Here is an 11,802-nt window from a genome sequence, read left to right as displayed (position 1 = left end):
GCTCCCCTCCCTCTCCTCACCCATCCCCCTTCACTGAACACATTTCCTCCCTCAGTCTCACAACCTCAGAAAAGAGATTTAGTTTCCTGGTGCCTTTGTCAGAGGCTGGTCATGGGAAGGTGGATCTTAAGTAAGCATGTTATAACTAAAACAGACACTTGTCTCACTCACCAGCCACCTCTTCCAGCTGTCACTACTGTGAGAAAACATAGCAAGACTCAATTTTCACATTATTTCCATGGACTTCATGGTCCCCTTGGTAACTTCTTTCAGACTTGTACTTTATCTCATCATTTCCTTCTCCTCACCCCCTACTTTATTTTATCTCCTTTAATCTTAGCTAATGTTTTACATAAAAGAACCGAGCATCAATCTTTGCTTCACCATAGGTGGTGAGAACATAATTTCTTTTTATTTGTTTTTCTAAACAGAAGATAAGGAAAATGCTAATAGTATAATTAAAGATAAAAATAGAAAAAGACTTAAATAGATTTGAATTCCTTTGAGCTGGGCCACTTTGAGGCTCCTCATTAAGGGCTAATTTCTGAGAGTCACAGATAAGGGAGGCCAGCTCATCGTTTCCATTTCAGGGAGGCCGATTTAGAAAGAGCTGCAAGATTTTTTTTAAGGGTCGGGAGCCCACTCAAAATATATAGGAAGAACTGGTCGTCCTGGTTCATTTGCCCTGAGAAAAACACACCAAAAAACAAAACCCTATAGCTTCAATTGAAAATAATAATAATAAAAGGTCATGTGCTTGAAGAAAACCAACACAGGCTGGTGTCTTCCCTGGATGAGCCTCCTAAGCCAAAGGCAGGTAGAAATGGAAGAAGAGATGGGGTAAGTGAGGTTAGGAGACGGAGGGGACTATGGTGAGAATAGCTAGAGAACAGAAAACAAAACCAAATAGAAAAAGTACCGTAAGGGCCCAAAGACCTGGATATTTGCTCTAGCGATGCTGCTCATGCCTTTCAACATGTCAGCTGTTCACAGATGGAGGGTGAGGGGCTGGGGGGACACACTAAGGATTGCCAGGATGACTCTCCTTCCCTGCAAGGGTAGGATGACCGGAGAGCTATTGACCAAGCTGGTACACGTGTGAGTCTGAAAGGGACACTGTTACTAAGCAAGCATAGACCCTGTCCACCCTAAGGGAACTAGGATGGGAAGTCACCCACCAGGGGTCACTACCAGGCCCATCCTTTCTTTACTCACCCAGTGTCTGCAGTAACAAAAACCATGAAACACGCAGCTAACATCACCGAGCACAATGCCTGGCACATAGGTGGGCTTTGCGCGAACTATTTTCACTATTTCCCTCATTGACTCCGGAGAAAGATAGACATAAACACCTAAAAACTACAAGTGCCGACCACATCATTCCTGGAGGAGGGGGCATAATGTAATATAGTAAATTGGGACTTGGAGAATCCAGAAAATTTCCCGAAGGAGTTTCCCTTCAGAAAAACACAATCTGCCTTTACAACTTCGTTGCTCTCAGGTAATACCCTCCCCTCTTCTTTTTTATTTTTATTTTTTTAATTTTTTTTATTTATTTTTTTTACAGAGAGGAAGGGAGAGGGATAGAGAGTTAGAAACATCGATGAGAGAGAAACATTGATCAGCTGCCTCCTGCACACCCCCTACTGGGGATGTGCCCGCAACCAAGGTACAAGCCCTTGAGCGGAATCGAACCTGGGACCCTTGAGTCCACAGGTTGACACTCTATCCATTGAGCCAAACCGGTTAGGGCTCTTCTTTTTTAATTTTTATTTAAATGTATTGATTTTTTTAGAGAGAGGAATGGAAAGAGAGAGAGGGAGGAGAGAGACATCAATTTGTTGTTCCACTCATTGATGCATGCCTTGGTTGATTCTTGTATGTGCCCTGACTGGAGATTGGACCTGAGACAATGCTCTCACCAACTGTGCTACCTGGCCAGGGGCCCCCTAAACTGTACCCGTTCCTATAGCCTGCTCACGTTGCATGGTCTAGCCACAGATTGTCATGACCGTACTTCATTGTCCTTGCTTCAAGGGGTGAAAGTTTATTACACTTACAGTTAGCATCATTTCACCATCTGACTCACATGGATTAGTCTCATCTCCCAGATGAAAAGGTAAGGATTTTCCCTTATTTTGTGTCAGCATTGCTCCCCACCTGCAAAGGTCTTTAAGAATATCCACCTATAGGTAAATATAGATTTAGGTATCCTTTATATAGATGCACACACAGAAAAGCTGGGCAGTTTCATGTGGAAAATTGAACTTGTCCCCTTTCTTTGCATCTTGCTAATGGAAGATGAAGCCCCAGTATCCTGCCTATTGTCCTATGCTTTAACTCCTGCAAGTGGAATTTGTGTTACTCATTTGCTACATATACCAAAAAAAGATTTTCATTTTAGTCAAAGTTCTCAATTTTAGGAAGTCTATTTGTTAGAACTGAAATTACGCAAGGGTATGGACCCAGCTGGAATCATACTATGAAAAGAGCTGTTGTAAATTTTGTACGTTATTTTATTACTAGAGGCCTGGTGCACAAAATTCGTGCATGGGGGAGGGGGGGTCCCTCAGCCCAGCCTGCACTCTCTCCAATCTGGGACCCCTTGGGCGATGTCTGACTGCTGGCTCCTAACCACTTGCCTGCCTGACTGACTACTACTAACTACTCTGCCTGCCAGCCTGATAGCGCCCTAACTGCTCCCCTGCCAGCCTGATTGATGCCTAACTGCTCCCCTGCCAGCATGATTGATGCCAACTGCTCCCCTGCCGGCATGATTGTCCCCAACTGGCCCTCCCCTACTGGCCCAATTGCCTCCAACTGCCCTCCCCTGCCAGCTTGATTGCCCCCAACTGCCTTTCCCTTGTGGGGCTGAGGGGACTGGGCAACTCCGGGTGGATGAGGCAGGGCTGAGGGGACTGGGTGCCGCCATCTTGTGGCTGTGGGCACCACCATCTTGTGAGGGTGTGGCAGTTAATTAGCATATTCCCTTTATTAGATAGGATGTATCATCTATAATAATAAAAGGGTAATATGCTAAGTAGACTGGATGTCTTCCGGATGAGGGCCAGAGAGAAGCCGGTGCCAGCAGCTAGGGGAAGGAAGGCCTACTCTTGCACAAATTTCCATGCATCAGGCCTCTAGTCTATATATATAAAAGCCTAATATGCTAAGTGTTCGACCATTTGACCAGTCACTATGATGCACACTGACCACCAGGGGACAGATGCTCCAACTGGTAGGTTAGCTTGCTGCTGGGGTCCGGCCGATCAGGACTGGGACTAAGCAGGCAAAATGAGCCAGACATGCCTGGAGCCCTCCCTCGGTTCCTACCCCACCCCAATCAACCTGGCACCAGTGGGGTCCCTTAGCCTGGCTGCCCTCTCGTAATCCTAGACCCCTCGGGGGATATTGGAAGCCTGATCCCCTCAGGCCAGGCCTCTAGTTTATTTAGAAAAAAAAAAATGAAGTGAAGTCTACCTAAATAACCAATTAAGGGCTACATCACAAGCATAAATAAGTTGAATTTATTGAGTTAACCTAAACTTGATTTTTGTGTCAAATTAACCAATAGGACCAAATATTTTTTTAACTAAAACATAGTCTCATAAAATTGAGAGAAGCTATTATTAAATAAGACACCAAAAGAGTTTTTCAAAGATTTATTGAAGCAGAAACAGATTGGTCAGATAACTTGTTGGAAAAAAGCAGTTTTAATGGTATTCAAAAATACTTCTTAAAAAGTATTCTAGCACAAGCCTTCTTCATAAACTAGGTTATGTTGTAAACTTTTTTCTAATTCTCTTAGAAGTGTTGGTTCTTAAGAACTAGAGCTTATTCTTATTCCAAATCTATCTTGCGCTCCTGAAAAACTGCAGAAAGGCACTTGAAAGCTGTTTCTTTAAGATATGGATTTCCTTTTTATTCTTGCTGGTAATATGTTGCAGCACCGAGTGCATGCAATATTCACTCCAGATCATCGTGATGCTGAGTTTCATTGATGACCTGTTAAAAAAATAAAATTCAAATAAAATATAATACTACATGCCAAAGATTAAATTACTCCATTAAGCATGACAAAGAAAAACCCTACTAATCATACGCAATTTATTGGGGAAGCTGGAAGGTTATGTTGGTTCTGCATGACCAGGGTTACAACTGGGGGTGGAGGGTGCAGGGGGACAGATACTATGTAAACCGCTCTTCACCCATAAGCAAACTAAGTAGCCAATGGAATATCAAGACTGAAAAACAACATTTTAAAAAGGCCTGTTTTTATGAGGAAGGATGCTGTAATAATTCTATGCAGCAAAGTTTAAAAACAATTATAAGATATTTTAAGTTTGTGTGCAAGGGAAGATTGTATGAGGATTACAATCACTTTGGACCATTTCTTTCCAGGCACAGAGCTGACATGAAAAGGACTTGATCACAGGGCATGTCCTTGTGTTGTATAAGAGGTTCAGGGAAGGCGGTGTGTCCAGGATCACGACATGGTAATCTAATGCAACAGTTCATAAAGTTAGTCTAGGAAGCGACTTAAGGAAGCTGCACTCCCATTTTAAATGAAGGACCATAGAAAAATCACTAATTGGAAGACTGTTATCTGCCTTTCACATCCAGGAGCCAAATACTTAGTTGGCTGTATATAGTGCTGGAAGAAGGGGCCAATTCTCTTTCTAGTTGGCACCAGTGAAACAGAAACCTCCCAAATCAGCGGGCTGTATCTGAGCTAGACTTATTGATTTAAAAGAAGATCAGCGCCTGAGATTACTCCAATTTTGATTTGAAGATACCAACCTGTCCATCTCTAGTTTCAACTGTCTTAATCAGAAGTGTCCTTTTTGAGTGGGTGTCCACCAGAGGGAGTGAATCCAGATTGGTTTCTGAATAAGAAAAATTGGCCCAACATGAGTAAAAATTAAATTTTAGACAAGTAACCATTTTCCCCAAAGAATTATCGTTTTTGTTCACAACTGTTTAAAGCACTACTCCCAAAACAATTCTAAAGACCATCACCTATTTTAAAACCCAGGCTGACAGCACTGGAGCGTCAGGATGAGATAAACTACTGCAGTGTATGCGCCAGCAGGGGCAAGTCAGCCGAGTTTGCACAGAAGGTAAGACAGTAGTTGGGTTTGAAAATGGGATGTTTTCTAGGACTTTCTCTGGTATGGCATTTTTCAAGTGTCATTTTTAAAACAAGTGTTTTATAAAGAGCATGGTTACAAGTTACTGAAATTACTCATAAATAGCAATCAAATGCTTACCTCTCAGGTTCAGGGAAGCAAAAGTGGGAAGAGGCAGAGAAATCCTGTGAAAGATAAAGAAAAACAGTGAAATGTTTGAAAAATAACTCAAACGACAAGGAATAAATTTATACACTTGTAGTTTTCATCAAATAAGAAAATGTACTCATGTGTTTCATAAGTGAGGGATTTGCTTCAGATGCATTTACCCCTGATTAATCTCAGTACATTTAAATGCTTTACCCCAAGCATTTTCTGCACAGGGGCATGATCTGGAGGCCTTACAGAGTGGGAAAAGCATTGGCTTTCAGAGAATCATAGCTTCAAATCCCAGCTCTGCTACTGATTCACTGACTAGGGCGAGTTGCTCAATCTCTTTGAACCTAAGGTTCTTTATTTATAAAAAGTGGTAGGTAAACAGCCACCTTGAAGAAATGCTCTAAAGAGGATATGAGATACAATATGTAAAGCGAGTGGCATACGACCAAGCAAATGGCAGCTGCTAATTCACACGCACTCGACCTTGGTCCATACCTGCTCTCCTCGCCTTCCAGCAGCTTCCTGTAGGTGGCAATCTCAATGTCCAGAGCCATCTTAACATTCAGCAGGTCTTGGTATTCACGAAGGTGACGAGCCATTTCTTCCTTCATGTTCTGGATCTCATCCTGCAGGCGGCCGATAGTGTCTTGATAGTTAGCAGCTTCAACAGCAAAGTTCTCTTCCATCTCGCGCATCTGGCGTTCCAGAGACTCGTTCTGCAGGAGGTGAGAAAGGCTTCCACTGTTACTTTCCAGAAAAACTCTGCTGTTCCCAAAACCATTTGCAGACCACTTGCAACCATTTCCCTTAGTGGCAAATGGCGAACACTTCGATGTTAGGTAAAGAATACAATTACCAAGTCCCTCCTTAATAGCAGTCATAACGTAAGCTAAAACTTACAGATCTCAAGTGCTTTTTGGATCTGTCTTAACAACTCATTTTCTTTGGATGAAAATATATATTTTTTTTCGTTGGGAGTTTTGTTCAGATGTCACTATGAGCTTGGTCAATTGAATGGGTCCAAATGGGCCATTTCCCCTCTTTTATTGTGTGTGATACTCACAGTTCCTTTAAGGGCATCCACTTCGCAGGTGAGGGACTGCACCTGTCTCCGGTACTCATTTGACTCCTGCTTTGCCTGGCGCAGGGCATCATTGTTCCGGTTAGCAGCCTCGGAGAGGTCAGCAAACTGTCAGGAAGGAAAGAGAAATGCAGATCACCCAGGTGACTCGATTCTAAGATTCCACCTTACCTGAGCAAATGAGAAAGCTTAAAGATTGCAAACAAACAAAGGCATAACACAAACCGATTTCTCTATTTTAAGTTCAAATCTCAGTGTCTGCCAAAATATGTCTACATTTCTGTTTTGGACCATCCATTTTGTTCATTAGATTCCACAAATAAGTGAGACCATGTGAGAATGACATACCTTGATGTGGGGTTGGGAGGAGAGGGGAAGGGGGGGGGATGGGAGATATCTATAATACTGTCAACAATAAAAAATATATTTAAAAATGAAAAGAATAATTACGTCTTGGAAACCAGAGAAAAAGTAATGGAATGCTGACGTCGATAGTTTCAAGTAGAAATTCATGCTATTACCCTCATTTTAAAAGTGTGGAGGTCAAGGGCGTGGTGTAGGGTTTACTCAGAATTAGAATCAGAGAAGAGTAAAGGGAAGGGAGTCTGCTGTGGGCGGAGAGGCTGGAGCAACAAATACTCCTTGGCCTTGAAGTTAGGGCCTGCTTTCTGACTGGAGCTACAGGGCGTGAACACAGTGCGTTTCTTCTGTTCCATACCTTGGACTTGTACCATTCCTCAGCCTCCTGAAGGTTCTTGGCAGCTACGCTTTCATACTGCTGCCTGACGTCGCGCAGGGCAGCGGTGAGGTCAGGCTTGGCGACATCCACATCGATCTGGACATGCTGCTCCTGAATCTGGGCCTGAAGCTCATGGATCTCCTAAGGAAAAGCAAAAAGAACAGACAGCAGGTCAGCCATGTGGAGGATGGGAACAGCTTCCCTCATGTTCATTCATGGAAAGCGACTCCACTTACCTCATCGTGGAGTTTCTTCAAAAAGGCAATCTCTTCTTGCAAGGATTCCACTTTACGCTCAAGGTCAAGACGTGCCAAAGAAGCATTGTCCACATCCTATTTCACAGAGGAAAGATGGGACATGAAGCATGATAAAGTCTATGGCTTATCTAATTTATTCATTCTTATTAATCACATGAGCTTATTGTCTTTATCATAAAAATGGCATTGACAAACTTATGACCTTCGAATAACTTTATAAATCACCCAGTGCCAATATACTATATTTTCTTCTCATTAACAAATTTGAACTGGGACCCACTATGTTATATCAAGGTAGCTAATAGACAGTTTAAAAATAAATAAATGTATGCCAACATGGTAAACTGTATTCCATGAATTGTTACTGAATCTACGTTATACCAGTGAAGTGTTTTTTTTAAATCTAGACAGAGCAATGCCATCGTATTAATATTATGGAATAACATCAAGACAAGTGTTCACCAGGTCTCATACTTTAATACATGAGTCCATACAGAACAGAAATTCCTGCTTCAAAAGTTTTAGTGTATACCTGAGCTCTTTTTTCCTCCACTCAAATCACCTAAAACATCATTATGATCCAAAGCAAATGTGTAGTCATTTGGCATTCAGGTTACAAGGCTAGATTTATACTCCAATTTAGATGGGCAATTGCAGAGATGCAGGATAGGCAAATCAGGAAAGAAATGTAACTCTGAACTATATTTGCTTTGCTTTCTCTGCTGGACCTTCTTTTCCTGAAACTCCCCCGTCTCCTCCTATAAGGGTGTGTCCATCCTTTTCACTTAGCACCGTGCCTGTCAATTCAGTTGCTTAGCTTGTTTCAGAATGACTAGTCAAAACGCTTACCTATAACGAAACTACTGTCTTTGTAGAATTCTTGCTGCTCTGGCTCTCCACCTGACTTTTCACCATTTGTTAACTGCTACATTCCAAATCAGAATATATAATTTTGCAACTCAGATTTTATTTCCCCTCAAGGGAATGTCATGAGGATTTTTTATACCTCTTGTCTTATAAGCAATTCTATTTGCAGTACAGTTTATAGCCTTACATTCTTAAAATGTTGAGACACTTCTATCACCTTCATGAAAAGTGAATGAGGAATAGGTGATGATAAAAAAAAAAATATGGCTGGGGCAAAAAATTCTTTTTTGCTTGTTGTTAAACTCTAAAAGATGATATAAAAGATAATTTTACTAGCCTCTATAAAAAAGTGCAACGTGACACTTCATTAAAGAGAATATGGGAAATGTTACCTGATCCCTAAATAGACTTTTTATACTAATATTGTTTTATATTAACTCGCTTCTCTGCAGAAAACTTTAACAGATGTAATGATCACACACTGATGTGTTTAAGTTAATTTGGCAAATGTATTTCTGCTTCAAATGTTATTTTAGACTTTGCATGTGAGAGCGCTGTTATACCCAATCCCAATAAGTGTTCAGAGGGGAATAAAACTGTGCTGGCAACTCTTTCTGCTTTTGGATTTCAATTTTAAGTTAAAAAATTCTTTAAGTCCATCTTAATTTGGAGGAAAAAAATCACCCTTTAATTAAACTTCCATTCTTCAGCTTTAGGGTTAATTTTTATTTATGAAGAGAATACTAAGGACCCAATAATAAAAGGACTCAATGAAAAAAAGGCCTTTCCAAACGTGAGGCATGACTGTAGCTTTAAGAACTTTTCACATCACATACTTCACAAGTCTGGGCCAGATATTAGATAACGGATGTTAGCAAATACTTGTGTCCAATTAGAACTGTGCTTACATCATTACATATTCAATAAGAATGTAGCCTGTTGCAAAGCTTCTCTTAGGAACACAAAGACTCCTATTATTTCTCTTCAGAACCACCACACTAGCCAGAAGGTCTCTTTCTACATTCCATAGGGCAGCCCAGAGAAACCATTAATACCTTTCAGCCAGGGCACAGATGGCTCCTTTCCACCCTTATTAGATCACAAAATAGTTGTGCATGGCGATACTTCCATCTAACTTTACTGCCACAATAGAACCTAAAACTTGTTGGCTTAATGCCAGTTTAACTAAAGTTTCTTATGCTCCAACACGGTTACATTTTTAACTACAGGGCAGAATTGCGATTTTTGTGGCCTTGTAAAGTTAGCTAACTTAGCAAACAGCAATCTAACTCAACTTGTAACTGTTCGAAATCAGAATATCTATGTGTTCCAAAATTGAAACGGCAAAAAAAAAATTTTTTGTAAGAGATTTGGAAACAAAGTAAAAATTTAAAGATTTATTTATGTTCTAAGGGACAGTTGAAATCCTCCAAGCGTTTTTATCTGGAGAGGCACCAATCTGGCCTTTCTGCCACTAGGGGGCCTTGCGCACAGACGTGTTAAGTTTTGCATTATTTAGACTTGGGGTAATTAAGTTTTAGAATTGCCCGTGGCCGTGGGTTCGTGGGGGTGGGGGGGGGGGGGGTCCGGTAGTTGCGAGTGGGAGAGGATTTACAAACCTGTCGGAAAGACTGGAGGGTGCCCTCGGCTTCCTCTCTCTGAAGCATCTCCTCCTGCAACCTGAAACAGTTGCACATTAACCAAAGGGGAACTGGGAAACCGCGAGGGGCGGGGCGGCCACACCCAACCACCGCGTCGCGGCTCCGCCAGACAAAAGTTGGTGCGCCACCTCTGCGGGCTGCCAGCGAGCGACTGCGGTGTGAGAACTGCCGTTCTCCGCAAGTTTAGCGGGACTTGGACCGCGGCGCGGCAAAGCAATCACGGTCGCCGCACGGACCTGCCAGTAGAATGCCGCCCCTCCACCCCCCGAGAAGCCTGGGCAGCCCTTTGTTTCTCTTGCTGCACAGCCATCCCTTCCTCCCACCTCCGCCCAGGGCTGGCAGCCCGCCAGAAGGGGCCAGGGAACTCCAAAAGTTTGCAGATGTCACGCTCACAGTTTGCAAGGGCCATCCACGCTAAAGTGGTAGTTTCATGAAATCTGTAACTTGAAAAGGGCGCTCTTAGGCAATGAGGGGGAGGGGGAGAGGGGAAACGCTAGTTGCAACTGCTGGGCTCTGGGTGGGGCTGCGCCACCGCAAGCACAGCTCCGTTCCCGGCCACCCCTCACCCCCCACCCCCACCTTCCTCAGCCGCTGCGGACTACATCCCCCAGGGTGTGGCAGCCCCTGCGGGTAGAAGGAGCGTTCCCATCTCCCTCCCTCCCTCCCTCGGCCCCCGCGTGGGCGCAGCCTTACTTTTCCCGGAGCCGCATTAGGTCCTCGGCCAGGTTGTCGCGCTCCACCTCGACGCGGGCCTTGTCGTTGGTGACCTGGTCCACCTGCCGGCGCAGCTCCCGCATCTCTTCCTCGTAGAGGTCGCCCAGGCGCGACTTGCCCTGCCCCTTGAGCTGCTCGAGCTCGGCCAGCAGGATCTTGTTCTGCTGCTCCAGGAAGCGCACCTTGTCGATGTAGTTGGCGAAGCGGTCATTCAGCTCCTGCAGCTCCACCTTCTCGTTGGTGCGGGTATTCTTGAACTCGGTATTGATGGCGTCGGCCAACGAGAAGTCTATGGAGTCCTGCAGCAGCCTCATACTGGGGCCACTGCTCCGCAGGCGCGTGGCCGAGGAGCGCGTGGCGTACACGCCGCCCGGGGACGAGGAGTAGACGCTGCGGCTGGTGCTGGGGCGCAGCGAGCTGCCCAGGCTGTAGGCGCGAGTGGACGAGGTCACAAAGCTCCGGCTGGAGCTCGGCCGAATGCCGGTGCCGGGGCCGCCGAACATCCTGCGGTAGGAGGACGAGGACATGGATCTGCTGGACATGACTGCGGAGGGTACGGTGAGCTGGGCGGCGCGGACGGCTCCGGGCGGAGAGGCGAGCGAGGGCGCGGTGGATGTGGGCGGTGGGAGCGCTGCTGCGTCTCTGGCGCGGGGACCTCGGAGCGAGAGTAGCAGAGGGTCGGACCCCGCCCAGGGCGCAGTTTTTATAACCTGTTACCTTCCCTCCCACTACCGTCCCAGCCAATGGGGACCTGGCAAGTAGCGGGAAGGGTGGGCAGGGGGTTGGGGCGGGGGTTCCCTGGAGCCTTCCCCCTCTTGTTAGCTCTGCTCCTCGGAACTAAGCACAGTCCCGTTACTTCTTGGCTGGATTAGGACTTTTGGGGGCTTTCCTAATGATGGCCCGCTCACCCCTGGGTCCTGAAAAAGGCGGCGGCGTCCAGTGGTGGGGGAACGCACCCAGAACCGGATCAAAGGGGTCCTGAGCACCGCGCCAAATAGGCGTGGGAGGAGGCGCGCGGGTGGGAGGGGCACGCGGCCAGCGGGCAGCGGTCGAGGACTGGGAGCGGGCGAGTGGGTGGGGAGACCCCGAGCAAAGGAGCAGGAAGAGGGGAGGAAGGTTCCAGCGTATAGGAAGGCGCTGAGAAGAAACAAAGAGCGCCTGAGATTGGAGCGCGAGGTGGTGGGCGCACGCCCAG

The 11,802-nt window shown here is 45.2% G+C and overlaps 1 protein-coding gene across 1 annotated transcript; it reads right to left on the bottom strand.

The window, feature by feature from the left end:
• Positions 1–3,647: 3,647 nt before the first annotated feature.
• On the bottom strand, positions 3,648–11,283 carry VIM (vimentin). The gene is made up of 9 exons (XM_070432376.1): positions 10,587–11,283; positions 9,852–9,912; positions 7,345–7,440; positions 7,088–7,249; positions 6,352–6,477; positions 5,784–6,004; positions 5,271–5,314; positions 4,801–4,886; positions 3,648–4,005 (listed from the first exon to the last, which is right to left on the bottom strand). The coding sequence occupies exons 1-9, from the start codon at positions 11,147–11,149 to the stop codon at positions 3,967–3,969; spliced, it is 1,398 nt and encodes a 465-aa protein (XP_070288477.1). The 5' UTR covers positions 11,150–11,283; the 3' UTR covers positions 3,648–3,966.
• Between the last annotated feature and the right edge of the window lie 519 nt (positions 11,284–11,802).

The sequence above is a fragment of the Myotis yumanensis genome, unplaced genomic scaffold (genome assembly GCF_028538775.1).
Source record: "Myotis yumanensis isolate MYYU_CA2020_CCGP unplaced genomic scaffold, mMyoYum1.0.hap1 SCAF_1, whole genome shotgun sequence".
In the NCBI taxonomy this organism is placed as follows: Eukaryota; Metazoa; Chordata; class Mammalia; order Chiroptera; family Vespertilionidae; genus Myotis; species Myotis yumanensis.
Note: the sequence above shows the minus strand (reverse complement) of the source record. Positions and strands in the feature narration are given on the sequence as shown.